General features: G+C 38.3%; 1 protein-coding gene across 1 annotated transcript in view; it reads right to left on the bottom strand.

Moving 5' to 3' along the window:
* Positions 1 to 18,635, bottom strand: part of PRIMPOL (primase and DNA directed polymerase) — a 28,348-nt gene that overhangs the window by 3,435 nt on the left and 6,278 nt on the right. The window contains exons 3-10 of the mRNA XM_044682367.1: positions 16,233 to 16,330; positions 15,018 to 15,147; positions 12,692 to 12,839; positions 10,910 to 11,191; positions 9,737 to 9,899; positions 7,019 to 7,107; positions 6,567 to 6,656; positions 5,399 to 5,507 (exon numbers count right to left, since the gene is read on the bottom strand). Of these exons, the coding sequence (XP_044538302.1) occupies positions 5,399 to 5,507; positions 6,567 to 6,656; positions 7,019 to 7,107; positions 9,737 to 9,899; positions 10,910 to 11,191; positions 12,692 to 12,839; positions 15,018 to 15,147; positions 16,233 to 16,330 (1,109 nt within the window). The remainder of the gene's footprint in view (positions 1 to 5,398; positions 5,508 to 6,566; positions 6,657 to 7,018; positions 7,108 to 9,736; positions 9,900 to 10,909; positions 11,192 to 12,691; positions 12,840 to 15,017; positions 15,148 to 16,232; positions 16,331 to 18,635) is intronic.

Below are 18,635 nucleotides of genomic sequence, written 5' to 3'. Positions count from 1 at the left end.
GCTGCTTGTGGGACCCACAAAGTGAACTTTGGAGGAGTTTCCTCAGGCTTTCAGAGAAGACTATCTCTCATGATCTACACTGGTTCCTGAACTCACTTGAATTACAACAACAGATTCTTCAGTGTTGGCCAGGGGTGTCTGGACTTCTATGGGGAGCCGACCCCTGGGACCCACAAGTTGCCTTGGGCATTGCCCTTCAATATTCCCTCTAGTTAATAACAAATCTTAGCTGTAGGATCACTATTTTGGGATCTGGGTCAATGAAGCTGTGAAGTTGTGTTTGGGGAACACAGAAGTAACTCTGTGGGTACCCTACCTTAGGAGTTAGGGAACTACCTGCACCCCCTTTCCTGTGCATCCCATCCTTGTTTCCCTTGATTATCTGTTCCTGTAATAAACCCATTTCATTTCTCTCTAAGTCAGGTCAGAGTGTACTCAATTGGTAGGAGGCAGAATGAGGGGGTTGAGGAAGAAAGGCGAGCAGACCACCATTTTAAGCCTGACCTCCAGCTAGGTGTAGGGGGAGGTTTCTGTTTGTTCTGGCTGGCACAAACACCTTATTGGGGTTACACTCGTTCCCCCTTGTGAAGATAACATCCCTTTAACATTCACACCCTGGCATGAGTAGCAGGGATCCCCCATTTTCCTCTGGGAACCCCATTTTGTCTCCCAGTGGGGAGGGGTAGCTGTGAGGGAGAAGAGGCCCTTTCACATCCACCTACGGGGTAAACAACTATACCCCAAATTTTCTGATCACTCCCCTTCCTATGGGGGAGGGGGGAGGGTTGGACCAGATAGCCTCTATGATCCCATTTGTTTAGATATTACCGACTGATGGGTCTCTACTATTCTACTCCAAAAACGTATTTTGGGGTTTTTGGTGGAACCCTTCTATTTTTTCTCCTCCTTGGAACTGATGCCTAGCTATGGGCTCTTTGGATCAAAAAGTATGGGCATTTTTTGTAACTCTTTGTGGGGGGAGGCATAATTCCATATTACTTTCCATAATTAGTGGATCAATTAGTAGATTCTTATTTTCAGTAATTTATCTTTAAGATTTCCCTCTTTTGTGAATCCTCCATCTAATCCAAGCAAGTCATCCCATATAACAGAGAATTTTGCAAGGGAAAAAAAAAAGGTTCTACAAACCAAACCACCTTTGTTGTATCTAAAAGTTTATGCAACATTCCCCACCTATTGCCCCCTCACTTTTCTGCAACTGGGAGGGAGGCACACTTTTTCAAATCTTCTCTAGGACTGGTCTAGGCCATTTATAATTATACAGTGCAGAACATGAAATAATAATATTCATTGTTACTGTAAAATTTGGTGATCTATTTTATATGAGACCAATTAATCGATTAGAGCAGTGATTCCCAAAGAGGGTGCCACCGCCCCCTGGTGGGTGCTGCAGTGATCTAGGAAAGCGGTGATGGCCACAGGTGCATTTATCTTTCCTATTAATTGCTATTAAAATTTTTTAAAAAATTAATTTCCAGGGGTGCTAAGTAATATTTTTTCTGGAAAGGGGGCGGTAGGCCAAAAAAGTTTGGGAACCACTGGATTAGAGTATTTATTGATAACCGCTTACTATACACCCCTTTTTGTGCCATGAGCTATGCAGGATGCAACAGAAGTATTTTTTTAATGGAAGAGGAAACACAAGAGTTCAAGGAAAAAAATAACTCCCCAAAAAATTAGAATTGAGGAAATGGAAACCAATGATTCTATAAGACAGCAAGAGACAATAAGACAAAGTCAAAAAAATGAAAAATAGAAGAAAATCTGAAACACCTCATTGGAAAAACAACCCACCTGGAAAATAGATCGAGGAGAGACAATCTAAGAATCCCTAATTCCAATGACCTAAAACTATGATCAAAAAAAGAACCTAGATGCCATATCATACCAAATCATGGAAAACTACCTTAGTGGAAATTGCAAGTATCTACTCATTACCTCTGAAAGAAACCCTAAAATAAAACATTCCAAGACTCATATAACCAAGTTCAACAAGCCCCAGACAAGGAAAAAGTACTGCAAGAAGCCATAAGGAAACAATTCAAATATTGTGGGGCCAAAGTCAGGATATTCATAGGATCTGGCATTAAAGAACATTAAAAAATAAGAAGGCATGGAAAAGATATTCTGAAAGGCAAAGGATCTAGGCCTACAACTGAGCACAATCATCCAGGGGAAAATTGACATTTAATGAAACAGCACTTTTTAGACATTTCTTTAAAAAAAAAAAAATGGCTGAAAAGAAAATTCCATGAGCGAATTAAGCATTCTAGGGAAGCATAAAAAGAGACATCAAAGTCCAGTGGAAAGACAAAAGTCAGGATGACTGGTGATGGTGCAGGACAGTGGAGATGACCTTGGCAACATGAATATCTGATCCCGATCCAGAACAGATTGTTCTCATCTCATCATTTACAACATAGATTACCTTCCATCCTGTTCCCTACCTATGTTTGAAAATTTAGATAAACTGAGCTAGTGGTTGGAGCATGACCAATTTATCAGTTAGGCTGACAGTGGCCAAAAAATTAGATCAATGGACTCTAGGTGGCTAAAATACCACAAGTGAGGACTTTACTGAGTTTTTTAAAACCTCCTAGGCATTCTTTCCTTCTGATTGCCCAGGTAGTACATCATTTAGACCTACCCTGGCAATCTTGATTGGTAGAGATTTTAATAAAGGTAAAATAAGTCACTGAAGCTACTCTGCATTCAGGAAATAGGAATAATCCACAGATAACAGGATTGATGGCAGACTGCCTGCCTGTGTTATAGGGGAGCAAATGGTGAACCCCTGGGTTCAGGAAGGAAACCATTCTCAAGAATGAGAGGACTCCAAACTTAGCTTAAAAGTAAAAAGAGGCTGCCCCCAAGTCCCCCAGTTCTTGCCCTTTGGTATCCTTTCCCCTAGAGTGCACTCCTTGCACTCAGGCATTCAGTGGGTGCAGGGTCTGTCGGAGACCCTCAGGGCTTAGGGGTTAGACTGTCCAGGTGGAGACCCTCAGGGCTTAGGGGTTAGATCCAGGTCCAGGTGAGTTCTGGAGGTGTATCTCTTTGTCTATCTCGACTTAAAGGAATTCCAAGAACAATGGCCTTTGCCTCGGGAGTCCCCAGGGCAGGAAGGGGGAAGGGAATTTCCCTGTTCACAGCCCATCTGAGTTAAGGGTTACAGGGTCCCTGCCATCTCTGCACAATGCCCATGTCACCTGAAGTCAAGAAAACACATCTTCCCGAGTTCAAATCTGGCCTCAGACACTTACTACCAGGTGACCCTGGCCTAGTCACTTAACCCTGTTTACCTCAGAGCCCTCATCTATAAAATGAGCTGGAGAAAGAAATAGCCAAAGACCCAAGTATCTTCGCCAAGAAAACCCAGACCCAATGGAAAAGGACTCAATAACAAGGAAAATAGGTTTTACTGGTGGTAGTCCATTGAATCAACTTGAATGAGTTAAATGAATGGTGGGTAAAGTTACAAATGAATTCAATTAGGGGTAATTGGGTAGTGGAGAAACTGCAAAGGCAGACAATTAAAGGGTGGAGATTCATTTCAAAACAGAATTGAGTCTAGAGTGTAGGTCACTACAAGACAAAAGCCTGGTCTTTAGGCAAGTTCCTCCCAGACTGCAGGTGAAAGATAAAGTTGTAAAGGGAAGGAGTCTTAAAAAAGAATGAAAATCAACTTTCGGTTTCAGGGTGTAGAAGAGCACTTAGCACTAGGCTGGCACTTATTGATCAAACTTACAAACAGGACCTTATCAGGAAGGCAAAAAAAAAAAAAAGTATTTCAGAAGGTGGGGTAGGGGCGAGTGTCCGAGGCTACCGAAGGATCCAGAAGGGCAAGATTAGAGAACCTAAGACTTTGAATCCTACTCTTTCACTTTACATATAAAGGAAATGAAGCCTAAAAGACTTAAAAGGCTTAGATGGTAAAGGTCTCCAGGGAGATTCCAGCCCAAGTCTTCCTTGCTGGTGGCCTCTCTTCAGCAATGAAAATGGTACAAACTTTAACTATAATCCTGATAGACCAACTCCTGAATTACAAAAATATTGATAGTGAAACTCTGGGCTGGGAAGTCCTGGTATGGAAACTCCTTCTACTGGGGCAGACCAGCAACTACTTAGAGACTTACAGTAAAGCCTGAAAACTGCAGTAATTAATATAAAACGTGTAGGGAGCATAAGAGAAAGATTATAAGCAAGTCATGGATGCATAATGCAAACCAGCTAATTGGGCCTGAGATTTCTGGAGATTATAGTAACTATGAAAATAAGAATAGATTCAAAATGCTACTATACAGGACCTAATAAGTAAAAAACACCAATAGGACTTTGAGTCATAATAATTAAGACCAAGCCGCTCTCTGGCCGGTCGAGTTCTTGTACGTCCTCTCTCCCCCTTGTTTTTTAAAGACCCATACTTTGTGTCAGTACCAACTCTGAGACAGAAGGGCAGTAAAGCCTAGGCAAAGGGGTTAAGTGATTTACCCAGATCACACAGCTAGGAAGTGTTTGAGGCCAAATTCAAATGCAGGTCCTTCCAGCTCCAGGCCTGGTCTTCTTTCCACTGTGCTACCTACATATATATCCTTTAAAGCTGACTCATTACCAACTCTCTTCTGAAGTTTTTCTCTAGAAGTAATGACTTTTTTTTCCATTTGGACCTCCTGTAGCACTCTAGTGAATTAAGAATAGGCTGAATGTGAGTGAAAACTTCACCAGTCATATTTATTTTGTTACTCATATTTTATAGTTGCCTTATTAGACAGAACTCAACCCAGGCAGGCCAGGTCCCTAAATGTATTAAATAATTCATTTATGTATCAAACAACATAGGTAAAAAAGCATTATACCAACAATGCCCCCTCTCACTTTTAACGTGCCCTAATTCCAACTCCACTCAAAAATCTGGTTCTGATCTTAACCCAGCTCAACTTCTCTCCCTTTTCAAGGTCCTCAGGTAGTCTGTGCTCTGCTAATCCCGCTTCTGTCTCTGACTCTGGGCAGTTTACATTTTTTTCAAGTGGCTTTCCTTAGCTTGAGACTTAAAAAAATGTCCCTGGCTAGTAGACTGATGTCAAGGAAAGCAGAGATGGGCCCTTCTGGTACTTGAACATGGCCTTTTTAACCGGCTCCCACTTGCTGCAGATCAGTCACCTTGTGTAGTTTTAAAAAAATAACTATTTTAATGAATTCTTTAAGGCTGAGCCAAGTAAACGTTCAAGTACAGCATAAATCAAAGTCAGATGTAGTAGGTATGCAATACTAGAAATAAAATGCAACCATAAACTTAACAATTCAGTGTAAAAATTCAATTTAAAATGGCAATAAATTTATAAAAATATGTATAACTCTAAAATATTAAGTATTTACTTACATTATGTTATTACTCTTGTGGGCTCTTTTAATATTTTCACACCAACGATACTTACAAATATCATAAACAAGTAATTCTTCTGGGAAAAAGTAGTTCCAACACCGAATTCCTAAAACATGAATAATACTTATATATTCAAAAGAACCATATCTAAGTAATTTTTTAAAATAAAATTATTTCCAGGTATCTCAACTCCTCCTTTCTCTTCCTGCATCACCTGGCAAAATATATGTATGGGGCAGCTAGAGGATTCATTGAATAGAGAGCTAGGTCCAGGTTTAAATCTAAACTCAGATACTTCCTAGCTGTATGACCCTAGATAAGTAACTTAATCCCAACTGCTTAGCTCTTAACACTCTTTTGCCTCAGAACCAATACCTAGTACTGATTCTAAGATAGAAAGTAAGGATAAAAATATATATATATATATGTATGTACATATATATATACACACACACATATAAATGTATATATACATAAATATACGTATTTATATATAAATTATGTCTTTTGTGTTTCTATTTATCAGTTCTTTCTCCAGAGGTAGCCACTCACAAGGTATTCTTCAAACATTAATTCTGTAGTTGCATACAATGTTCTCTTGGTTCTACTCATTTCACTCTTCATTATTTTAAGTAGTTCTTTCCAGGTTTTAAAAAATATTAACCTGCTCATTATTTCTTGCCATGCAGTAGTGTTCTGTCACAACCACATACCACAATTTGTTTAGCCATTCCCCAATTGATAGACATCCTCTCAGTTTTCAGTTCTTTGCCCCCACAAGGAGAGCTGCTATATTTGGGGGCACAGGGGTTCTTTTCTTTGGGAAACAGATCCAGCAATACAGTTTTATAACTCTCGGCATAATTCTAGATTGCTTTCCAGTTCACAGTTCCACCAATAGCATTTTCATGTCCCTATTTTTCCACATCCCCTCCACTATTTGTTGTTTTGCCTTTTTGTCACCTTAACCAATCTAACAGATGTGAGATGATACCTCAGTTGTTTTAAACTGTATTTCTCTAATCACTGGGGATTTAGAGCATTTTTCATATATACCCTTTTATCTGGCTTTGATTTCTTCATCCAAAAACTCTGTTCATATCTTTTGACATTCATCAATTGGGAGACGGAGTAATGCTTAACAAATAATAACAAAGATATTTACCTCCATTAACACCATTTTTATTAACCAAAGAAAGTACAAAGTTATCAATTTCAGGGTATGGTGAACATTGAACGCCTTCAATGACATTCCCTACAACAAAAGAAAGGGAATGTGTAAACTATTCAAGAACTAAAAGTTATACAACCAGATTGTACTTATTCAAATGCCTCGAATTTTTCAGCCCAGATGCTCACATTTTCCTGTTTATCAACCCCTCACCCCATGCCTTTTTGCCTTTTGGCATTGATAAAGTAGCTCAAGAAAGAAAGAAACTCAGATCAAGTTTGCTATATTGATTGTAAGGAGATTTGGATGAAGCCAAACACTGAATTTACAGTTTAAAAAATAAACTTATAAGAAGAACATTGTGTATATAAAAAGATTTCATTTAATTGTATGATTCAATAAGCTTAAAAAAATAGTAAATAGAGAGAATACTTTAAATAGTGTACCTTTAGTACGGGCACCATTAAAACATTCAGCCCTTTTTTGTGGACTTGGAGTTATATCACAGGTAAGAATTCGTAAAGTATCTGAAAATCTGAGAATATAAACAAAGAAATTAAAATAGCATTGCATTAGTATTAAAGAAACAAAATGCCACATGTAGGAAAATATAAGTAATGGGGTCACCAGGGATATTAAAAATCAACTATGGGGTTTGTGGGAACACTCTCTGGGATGTAAGAGAGACTAAAAATGAACACTGAAGTCTTGTACAGCTACACCACTCCCAACTGAAAAAATAACAGCCAACTGTCACTCTGGCCAGAGGCCTTGAATTAACTGACAAGGTAACAAGGTGTAATTGGGTTGTTTTTTTTTAAACCCTTGTACTTCGGTGTATTGTCTCATAGGTGGAAGAGTGGTAAGGGTGGGCAATGGGGGTCAAGTGACTTGCCCAGGGTCACACAGCTGGGAAGTGGCTGAGGCTGGATTTGAACCTAGGACCTCCTGTCTCTAGGCCTGACTCTCACTCCACTGAGCTACCCAGCTGCCCCTGTAATTGAGTTTTAATTAGAAACAACTAAAAGGAGGGATAGGAATGACTACTCTAAAATCTTAACACCTAATAACAAAACCCAAAGGGACAGGGAAGGACTTATTCAACTACACTAATCTAAGCTATCTAACTAACAGGGCCCAAGGAAATATACTGGAGTCTCTGGGTTTCTGCCTCAAACCTGGAACCTGCCAGGCTTGAGTACAGCTAAGGGCTTTTGTGGCTTTGGGATTCTTCACTGAAATCCACTGATGATGTCTGGATGCCAGGAACCAAGTAGTAAGGGGTTTGCTTGAAGCACTGTCCTCTTCTCTTGGCTCTGTAGATCTTGTCCTTTCCTTAAATGCCACACCACACAGGATCCCAGGGGAAAACAGGATGCAAGGTGTCCTTTGCTCTGAGGGCTCCCAGGCTGGCAACAGTTTTTGCCCACCACTAATGGAGTCCACACTCAGCACAGATAGACTTCCTCCTCCTTCATTCCAACCTGGAATTCCTGCTCCAGCTCCTTCCTGCTAGGTATTTCCTAATCAATATATAATCAATACCTAATAACTAGCTAATCTAATCTTACTCATAACACACAGTAGCTATTCAGTTCTAAATATTAGAGCATTAAATCCTATTTATTCACCATCTACATGTGTTGCATCATATGTACCCACATAACTCTCCAAAGGAAAGTGGTAGTAGTTAGTAAACAAATTACTCCCTTGGATAACAAAGTGAATAAGGATTTTTGCAGCTGCAATTTGGAGCTCAATTAGTACAGTGTTTGGCATATGGTAGGAATTTAATAAATGCTTGTTGCCTGAAAATTAAAAGGGTAAAGTAGGAGGCAGCTGGGTGGTTCAGTGGCTTGAAAGCCAGGCCCAAAGATGGGAGGTCCTAGGTTCAAATCTGGCCTCAGACACTTCCTAGCTGTGTGACCCTGGGCAAGTCACTTGACCCCCATTGCCTAGCCCTTACCCCTCTTCTGCCTTGGAACCAATACCCAGTATTGATTCTAAGACAGAAGGTAAGGGTCAAAAAAGAAGGGTAATGCAGCATGCCAGAGGAATGTCTAAGGTAGTCGGGAAGCCTGGGTTCCAGTATCACCACCACATTTAGAGAGATAACACTTGAAAGTCCACAAAATATTTTTTAGACAACCACCCCCGGATGGAGATTGTGCCAGTGTTATTATTCTTCCCCTTTTACAGATGGCTCAGGGATTCTCCAACAGCCACAAAACTAATGAGTGTCAGAGTCATGGCTGGAACTCAGATTTTCTGGCTCTGGGACCAGTGGAGAGGAAGGAACCAAGCATTTATAGAGCATCTATGTCGAGCTAGCACTAAGAGCTTTACAGGTATATCATCTGATCCTCACAAGCACACTGGGAAGTAGGTGCTCCTATTATCCCCATTTTACAGATGAGGAAACTGAGAAAAACAGAGGTTAAGTGACTTGCCCAGGGTCACATAGCTGGCGAGTGAGACTAGATTTGACCTGTGTCTTCCTGACTCTAAGCCCCAAACTCTGTGCACATGTAAGCTCCCTCACTGCCTCTAGATCAGTGGTTCCCAAACTTTTTTGACCTACCGCCCCCTTTCCAGAAAAAAAACATTACTTAGCCCCCTGGAACTTAATTTTTTTTTAATTTTAATAGCAATTAATAGGAAAGATAAATGCACCTGTGGCCATCACCGCTCCTCTGGATCGCTGCAGCACCCACCAGGGGGCGATAGCGCCCACTTTGGGAATCACTGCTCTAGACAGTCCAGGTAACTCATCTTATAGTGAGGGTTAGCTTACAGATAAGGGAGCTGGTGAATGTGGGTGGAAGGAAGGGAAGAAGAGAGTCTGGATTCCCCGGGGGACCATCAGGAGGATGTGCTGATTTCTCTGGGATCTTGGACAGGGATCAGGGAGGGGCTGGCGGACACCGCTGAGGCCCCAGGGAGCCATCCTCTGCCCTGGGTGGCTGCTCTTTTTTACCTTAGATAAAGAAGCAGAAGGCGGGAGGGCAACTCTCTTGATCCTTTTCTCTGCTAAGAGGCCCCAATCTCCAATAGAGGTGACGACTCCAGAGAAGCTGGTAGCCTCAGAGGATCCCCAACACCACCCGATACTCTTGGATTACTATTACCACAATTATCATAAAGAAAAGACAGGCCCTACATACCTGATGTTAGTGACCAAAGAAGAAAGGAAATATTGATTTTCTTCAGAAATTGTCTTGGACGGTTTAGGAAAAAATTTGTTATCTTCAGCAATTTCCAAAGGCACCCATTTACCCAATTTGGATGATTTGTACAGCCGGAAGTTTCTATTTCTTGTATAAACTCCTATATAATCCATGCATGTAAAAAAAAAACAAAGCAAACCCCAAAAAGGTCTGAATTTTAAGAACTGACTGTGGCACAATGAAAAAGTACTGGTCTTAGGGTTGGAAGATCTGAATTTGGTCTCTGCTCTGATCGTTATTAATATGTGACAGTAGACAATTCACTTCACCTAAGACTCAGTTTTCTCATCTGTAGAATGGGTATTATGACATTCATATTCAATCTTAAAGCACTTTCTAAGCTTTAAGCATTACGATATGTGAGCTATTGTATAGTCTTTAAATAATACTTTACATAACTAGTGAATACTACTTTATTGCTATAATCTACATTAGGTATGTAGGGGGAAAAATAGCTTTCAATCCAAAGTTATAAAAGCCAAGTTTTCTTTAAAAGGAACTTCCAGTCTTCTCTGAAATTGCCAAGGGACATTTAAGAAATCAGTTCCTCACTGACATTTAAATGGATCTAGATGTAAGATTGGATTAATTCCTCCAAGTGAATCATTATTAAGCTGAACCCAGCAGGCCTGGGAGCAGACTCCTTGCTTGAGGCAGTTGGGGACACAAGGGAGTCAGGAAGACCAAAAGTTCAAATTTGGCCTCATGTACTTCTTGGCGGTGAGACCTTGGAGAAGCCACCTAACCTGTTTGCCTCAGTCTCCATTGCTCTATAAAAGCACCTATGGCTATACAGATGAGATAAGATTTGTAGAAAGGACTTCGCTCCGGTCCCTGGCACACTGCAGATGCTAAATCAATGTTTATTCCCTTCCTTTCTCTTCTTTTGGGGTCAGGCCTTTCAGGAACTGAATATATCACCTAATATGGCATTACTATGGGGCAAGACAGGCACAATGTTTGGCTAGTGGCATTGGCACCACTGGATCTGTGTAGCCCCCCGCCCCAATCCATTTCCCCCAATTTCCTTTGAGGCTAGTCCAAAGCTACCTGTATAGAATAACATAATTCCAACAGCTCCCAGTCTACAAGTTCACAAAATTTACATACCCACATCTACAAAAAGGTGATCCTCTCCTCCTTTATTCTTCACAATTAAAAAGGAAAGATTGGGCCCATTTTGCTCAGATGTTTCTGACTCTTCTACCTTACTTGAAGGTTGACTTTTTGCAGTATTTTTATCTTCAGATTTGTTTGCAAAAGAGATTTCTGGTTTCACTATTGTTTTTGAAGAAGAGGAAGCTGTGTGTCCTGGTACTCCCGATATCTTGTCATTAATTTTACTGTCATCTAATGTAATCACAGGTTGCAAAATTTTTCTAACAAAATTACCTTATAGAAAAAAATACAATCAGATTAATTGGAGCGATTGTTTTATTCAATTTAAGACTTCAAGTGTTAATCATATGTACCTAAGAGCAAGTTTCTACACCTTCAGCGTAAGTCAACATCTTCTCTTACTAAATAATCAAATAACCTAACAATGGGTTGGCTCAATAACTCTGAATTTAAGGCTGACACCCAAGCAATTTGCTTCCGCTCAATAAAAGGGCCCATCAGCTGATCTTTCAAGGACTGGACCCAGACAATGCCTAACCCCTACTGCTAGCTTTAACTATCACAGCTTCATCATCAGTAACATTTTTGCTAATCCAGGTTTGGCATATATTAAACTCACCTTTGTTCCTTTGTCTCCCCTGCTAAAAAATTAGAGAAATGACTGATTTATTGATAAATCAATTGAATGAACCAATCAGTGTCTAGACTGACCCAGATGAGCATAGATGAATCCTTCCTGTTTCTTGAAATGTATTTATAACTTATTACTAAGTAATTATTTTTATTATAGTATAATTATTATCAAGTAATTAAATTTGCTTTATCATTGGGTATAAGATGTTAAATTATTTTGAAAAGTAAATTATATTGTGACCCTAGACAAGTCCTTTAACCCTAGTGGCCTAGCCTTTGCCACTCTTCAGTCTTAGAATTGATACTAAAACAAAAAGAGTTTAAAAACATTAGAAAGTAAATTTGTCTATTATACTGGGAACTTTGGTTAAGCCCCAACCTTCGTTTATTTTGAGAAAACTGAATATCCAAAATATTATCTCTACAATAGTTCACTAATCTGTGAGCTTCTTAAAAGCAAAGACTAGCTTTTGCCTTCCTCTGTATCTATCCTCAGTGTTTAGTAGGGAGTCTGGCACACAGTGGGCACTTAATAAATACTAGCTGACTTGACTATCCACATTGAAAAATAGGTCAGATGGGGGCAACTAGGCAGCTCAGTGGTAGAGAGCCAGGTCTGGAGATAGGAGGTCTTAGAATCAAATCTGGCCTCAGCTGTGTGACCCTGAGCAAGTCACTTAACCCCCACTGCCTAGCCCTTACTGCTCTTCTGCCTTGGAACCAATACACTATATAGATTCTAAGACAGAAAGGTAAGGTTATATAGCTTTAACTTATAAATACTAGCAAAATTAATATTGCAGAATGTTTGTAACTTATCCTGCTAATATGCATATTCAGGTATTTGGGAAAGGCCGGAGCTTTAGAACTAGAAGGGACCTTTACAATCATCTTGCTCCAACTCCCTCATTTTACAGCTGAGAAAAATGAGGTCCAGAGAAAATTTCCCAACACAGGTAGGAAGTGATGGAGTCAGAGTTTGAACCCAAGTCCTCTGATTCCAAATGCAACCCTTTTTTCATAGTTATCATAGCTTAACACTCACTTTTAAGGGGGAAAAAAATCCAAAATTGAACACAATTCCATAGTTTTAAAAAAAAGCTAAGTTTACCAAAATTTAGAAAGAAACAACATACTTACCAACATGGATATTATTTTTAAATGCAACATCAGAGAGCTGAAATATCAAATGGCGGCTAAATTTCTCATCAGTGCTAGAATCCAAATTGAGAACATCTTCTACTGAACAATTAACATTAAATAACTCTTGAAGGGCTGTACAAACATGCTAGAAAATGCAAGAATGTAAGTAGTCTAAATGTTTTCATTTTTCTCAAAAAAAAAAAAAAAAAAAACCAACATTCAAGAATTTGAGTGCAAATAGAATCAACCTAGTGACTGGTTTTACCAGAATCAAATTATAAACTAAATTAAAAATTAAGTAATACTGCCTCAAGAATTTAATCATTACAGATACAAGTGACAAAGGTGTTTATAAGAACCTACTGTATTTACTGTCTTATTACCCCCAGAAGTGGGATTCAGTAGAGCAAAATATAACCTTAAAGGCTCTTGTTCAACAAGAAGACGCCTGTAAATTGGTAAAATGGTAAAATGCTCATCGACTGATTCAACAAGAGATAGTTCTTCTCAACAATTTCCTGAATTGTCAATATGGTAGAATGTAAAGACAGAGACATCCTCGCCAAAGAGACATACTTGTCACGGGCAGGGGGCATGCCCTGCACAAAACTAAAGGAGCAGGGCTTCTCTACAGATTCAAGGTTCAAGAGCCTATTTATGTTTATAGGTGACATTGTGTTGACTTCCTCAAGCCTCAAGACATGCAACAGCCCCTTCTCAGAGACATCTATAGCCACTTAAAAGATAACAGTCTCAAAATCCATATAGGAAAAACAAGGCAGATGAAGAACTCAGACTGCAGTATGCAGGACTGCGTACTGGCTTTGGATGGACTGAGCAATAAGCAGGATGGATTACATCTAAATCTATAGCAATGGCTCTCTATTTTTTAGCTTTTTAAGTTTGAAATTTTTTTTAGTTTTAAAATTTTAATAGAAATTTATTTTCTGGGGGCAGCAAGGCTATTCAGTGGATTGAGAGCCAGGTCCAGAGACAAGAAGTTCTGGGTTCAAATCTGACCTCAGACACTTCCTAGCTGTGTGACCCTGGGCAAGTGGCTTAACTCCCATTGCCTAGCCCTTACCACTCTTCTGCCTTAGAAACAATGGAGTATTGATTCTAAATTGGATGTAAGCGTTTAAAAAAAAATCTAATTACTCTACCCCTTACCTCTCACCCTATTTAAAAAAAGGAGAAAAGAAAAACAAATTTCTTATAACAAAAATGCGAAGTCTAGCAAAACAAATCCCCTCAACTGCTACACACACACACACACACACACACACACACACCTCTCTCACTCTGTACCTTAAATCTGTCACCTCTGTCAGGAGAAAGACAATATATTTCATCATTGATCCACTGAAATCATGATTGGTCATTGTACTGATCATTTCTTACAACTTTTTTTTCCCTTTTTTAAATTTGGAATATTTTCCCATGGTTACATGATTCATACCCCCCCCCAATTCTATTTCTCACAACTTTCAAACATTTACAGTATGGTTATTGTCGTATAAATTATTCTCCTGGCTGTGCTCCTTTCACTCAGCTTCAGTTCATACAAATGTTTCCATGTTTCTTTGGAATTATCTATTTCTTATAGCATAATAGTACTTCTCACATTTATATACTATGATCTATTCACCTATTTCTCATCTAATGATTATCCAGTTGGCTTCCAGTTGTTTTTTTTCCCCACCACAAAAGAAAGCTGCTACAAATATTTTTATAATTATTTGGACATTTCCTATTTCTCTTGATTTTTTTTAGGGTCTAGGCCTAAAAAAGAACACATCTTCAGAACCGTAAAGTTGACTAATGCAAAATAACCAACAAAGTAACAACTTTTTTCTTATTTTTAAAAAAAGGAGGGATGAAGGTTAGTAATGTTAAAGTAACATTGTTTACAATGGCAATATCTCTATTAAGTAACACTTATGAAAAAAAAAACACAAAAATACAGTCCCGCTTTAGTTTATACTTCATTTTTTCCATTTCTGATAATGTGGAACTGGGTTTGGAATTCTTCTTTGGCAAGATAGGACACTAGTAGCTAGGGGAGGGGATCAAATTGGGGAAGACTCAAATAGAAGATGGTACTTGATGTAGCTAAAGGAAATCAGGGATTTCAAGAGTCAGAAGTGAAGGGAGGAGGGAGTATGCAACTGAAAAATGCATCAACAACAACAACAAAGTAACTTCCAAGAGCAGCTTCAGTTAAGTGATGAGATAAGCAGCCAGATTGTAAGGGGTTCATTTTGTTGTTTGTTAAAGTTATAACATTATAATAATAATTCAGGTCTTTTAGCTAGGCTTTTACCTCAATTAATAGCGTAACCATCTTTTTCCCATCTGCTCCTGGATTGGCAGGTTTGCTAAACTCCAAATCAAAATAAAGCTTGCAAACAGCATTTTCAGGAATAACTTCATAGCAGTGCATGAGATTTTTCCTATGTTAAAAAATTCAAATGATATGTCTCAGATCACAGTTACTTTTGTGCTGTGCTTTAAAAAGGCAGATGTGTTGCTAGATTATGTTTTGCCTACATAGAATTACTAAAGGATGTAGATGGTAGTGTAATGTAAAAAAGCACAGGATTAGAGGGTTCAAAATAGACGTTTTCCCTTTGGGCAAGTCCTAAGCATTTTGAGTGGGTTTCCTGATATGTAAAACAGAGATAACAACATTTTCCTTCTTCTACCCAAGAACTACTTTGACACTTCACTTTTTTGCAGTGTCATGGTGATCCTGACATCCGGGGTGGGAGAGTGGATTTGCCCAGACAGACCAAATTTACTCAGTTCTTCAAGGCTAAAAGGAGACATTCCAAAAACATTATCATCAGTAGTTGAGACACTAGGTACTTAATTTTTTGGCCATAGCATGGAGGAACTGCCAGTTGGGTCAATGGAAGGAGTACTCACCCTTTTAATAAAAATCATGTTTTGGGGGAGTACTGAAGTAATATTTGCCTTATCTACTGCGCAGAGTTGCTGTGAGAATAATACATCATGTTCTCAATGTACTTTTTAAACATTCTATAAATGCAATTATTATGTGAATATGAAAAAATTAACCATTAAAAATATACATGTTTGGATTGTATTGAAGCTCTCCACATTCCAGAACATTTAAGTAGACAATTATTGTTCAATGGTATAAATCTGTTTACATGCTGAGTTTTTTTCCCTCTATCACAAGTGTTGGTTTTCTCATCAAATCAAGGATCTGCTTCTTTATGAGATAATGATAACATGAAAATTAAATTTTTCTTAGTGGCATATTTTTAACATCTGTCTCTGAAAGGGCCATTCAATGAGCTCAGTCATATAACTGAATTATACCAACTTTTTTTTAAATCAAGGACCATAGAAATGAATCTTTCTTGCTTCAGAATTAAGTTTTGCAATGTAATTAATTATGAAAAGCACCATTATTAAATCCCATTTTGATTATATTAATTTTACAAAGTAAGAAATGAAAAAGAAATATACCCATCTGGGCCCACTAGTAATACTTCCACAGGATACTTACCGGGACTGATAGTAAAACCAGAGCTGAGAATAAGTGGTTACAAGGTAAATACGCTGCCCATCTCCCACTTTGTGTTCCAGAGCAAATACATGGACATCCTTTATAAAGACAAAAATAACATTCCAAATGTTGTCCAAATATGTTAATCTCCTGAAAACTAAACTGCACTTATTTGCTATCTCAGCTCAAAATTTATTCATTACCAGTGATGAGTAACTTTTCTCTATAAACAAGGAAATTATCATTTTCATATCATGAAAACCAAGAAAAATCTAATCTTTAGGAGTGCCTATATCAATGTTAAATACCCTAGTCTGACTTCCTGTAAGTCTATAATTATGCTTATTCATTGTTTACAAATCAGAAGACTTTTTTTAAAAAGTCAATCTATGAAACTATTTTCAGGAAGTTATGATAAAAACAGCTGACCAACAGGCACTGAACAGCTGTGGCACTCTCTCCTCAGGGAAGGGAAGCAGAGTTGCTTGGAATCATGAGGGGAAGATGGTTAATTAGGGAAATTTTGTTTCTCCAGCAGTTTCTCTTGGTTCGTTTTGATAGTAGTTCAAGTGAGCTGACTTTCAACCAGGATTTTAATTTTCTCTGAACCACCTAGCTGCCCCAAGACACATCTATTCTTGTTCACAGCCACTGAGAGAAATTTGCTCCCTTTTCTTTTCTTTTTTTGAAACATGGTGGTAGATTCAGGAGGAAGAGAAAATTAATATCTGTTCTTTTTTTTAAAAATAGAACTTGGAGGGATGCTATAGATATAAAATGCATTTTCAGATAAAGTCACTGATATTATTCTACATAACTTTTTGTCTTGTTATAAGAGACATCTTACAAAACAAGAGAAAAATTTAAATGTTTATAACATAAAAACAAAACAGTTCAACAAAATTGAAAGCACAAGTCTTCAACTTTGAAGGAAAAAAGCCAAAACACTGGCGAAGTCTCAAGAAGCTTGGTAGATATGAGTTGAAAAGAATAGTTTCTAGAGCGTCTAAAAGGTATAGATTTTGTTTTTAGCTGGCATCAAAGAAAGTGTGAAGTGTTTATCCAAAATGTATAGAATGAAGATTGTTAAAAGAAAATATTATTAAACAGTGTAGAATATTTAAAAAGAAGTTAGTAATAACTTCTGTCTCTAAAATGCTAAATTAAATGCTATTTATGAATTTAGCTTTTATATTACTAAAGAGAATAAAATATATCTCTGTCACCACTACCATCTTATTTTTATTATCTGAAACTTCCTTTTAGGGCTTCTTAAACTTTTTTTTTTTTTTAATCCTTACTTTTTGTCTTAGAATCAATATCATGTATTGGTTCCAAGGCAAATGAGTGGTAAGGGCTTAGGCGATAGGGATAAAGTGACTTGACCTGGGTCATACATCTAAAAGTGTCTGAGGCCAGATATGAACCCAGGACCTCTTGGCTGTAGGCCTGCCTCTCTATCCATCGAGCCACCTAAGCTGTCCTTAAGTAAACTCTTGATACAAAACCATCTTGTAAAAGTCAAATAGTGCTAGTTTGTTTTACAAATTCACTGTGTAGGTCATAACAAAATATTACAAAATAAGAGCAGGGACTCTTTCCTTCTTTGTATTTATTCCAGGACTGAGCACAGTATCAGTAACTGCTTCTTCAATGAAAGGTGACTTGACTTGTTGACTTAGGTCCTTGAGAGTTTAATGAATGGATCACTGATTAAAGAACAAGATTACCAAAAGGAACACATGGACTTGGATTCAAGGTCTGAGCTCTGCCATTTTATTAGCATCATCCAACATGCCCACAGGCAAGTTAAAACTCTCTCAGTTTTTCAAAATACGAAATTAGGTAAACTCATTTTGACTGCATATCTCATAGGACTATCATGGGGGTAATACTTTAGTAAACTTTATCATCCTCAATAGCGTTCCTCTTCAGTATATCTATCTCTCCTTGCTAGTAAGAGAGACAGGGAAAACATGGGACCAGAGAAGAACTGGGAACCAAAAGAAGCAACAAGCTTAGCAGGCCCTTGAAGCCTCCACTCAGGTCAAAACAGAGCCTAAATAAAACAAGCCAGTAGGCTATGTTGGGTAAGTCTTCAATTACTCTTATACCCTTTTGTTCCTAAAGAGCATGAACATACCCAGAGAACCCAGATGAACAGAATCTCTCTCTACTCCTTCCACAAAGCTCAAGGAGCTTTGATTTGAACAAAGGATACACAAAAGATTGCCAATCCAGGAAGCTTAAGGGGAAGACACTAGGACTTCCCTGTCCAAGAGGGAAGAGTGGATCATTTTTATATTTCCCAGACGGGTTTATTCATTAACTTTCACAATAAAACTACTGGCCTTAGCCTCTGCCTCATTTTCAATAGGACCTCCAAGGAGCTTCATGCATAAA

The sequence above is a fragment of the Gracilinanus agilis genome, chromosome 6 (genome assembly GCF_016433145.1).
Source record: "Gracilinanus agilis isolate LMUSP501 chromosome 6, AgileGrace, whole genome shotgun sequence".
Classification (NCBI taxonomy): domain Eukaryota; kingdom Metazoa; phylum Chordata; class Mammalia; order Didelphimorphia; family Didelphidae; genus Gracilinanus; species Gracilinanus agilis.
The sequence above is the reverse complement of the archived record's forward strand: the minus strand, read 5'-3'. Positions and strand labels throughout refer to the sequence as shown.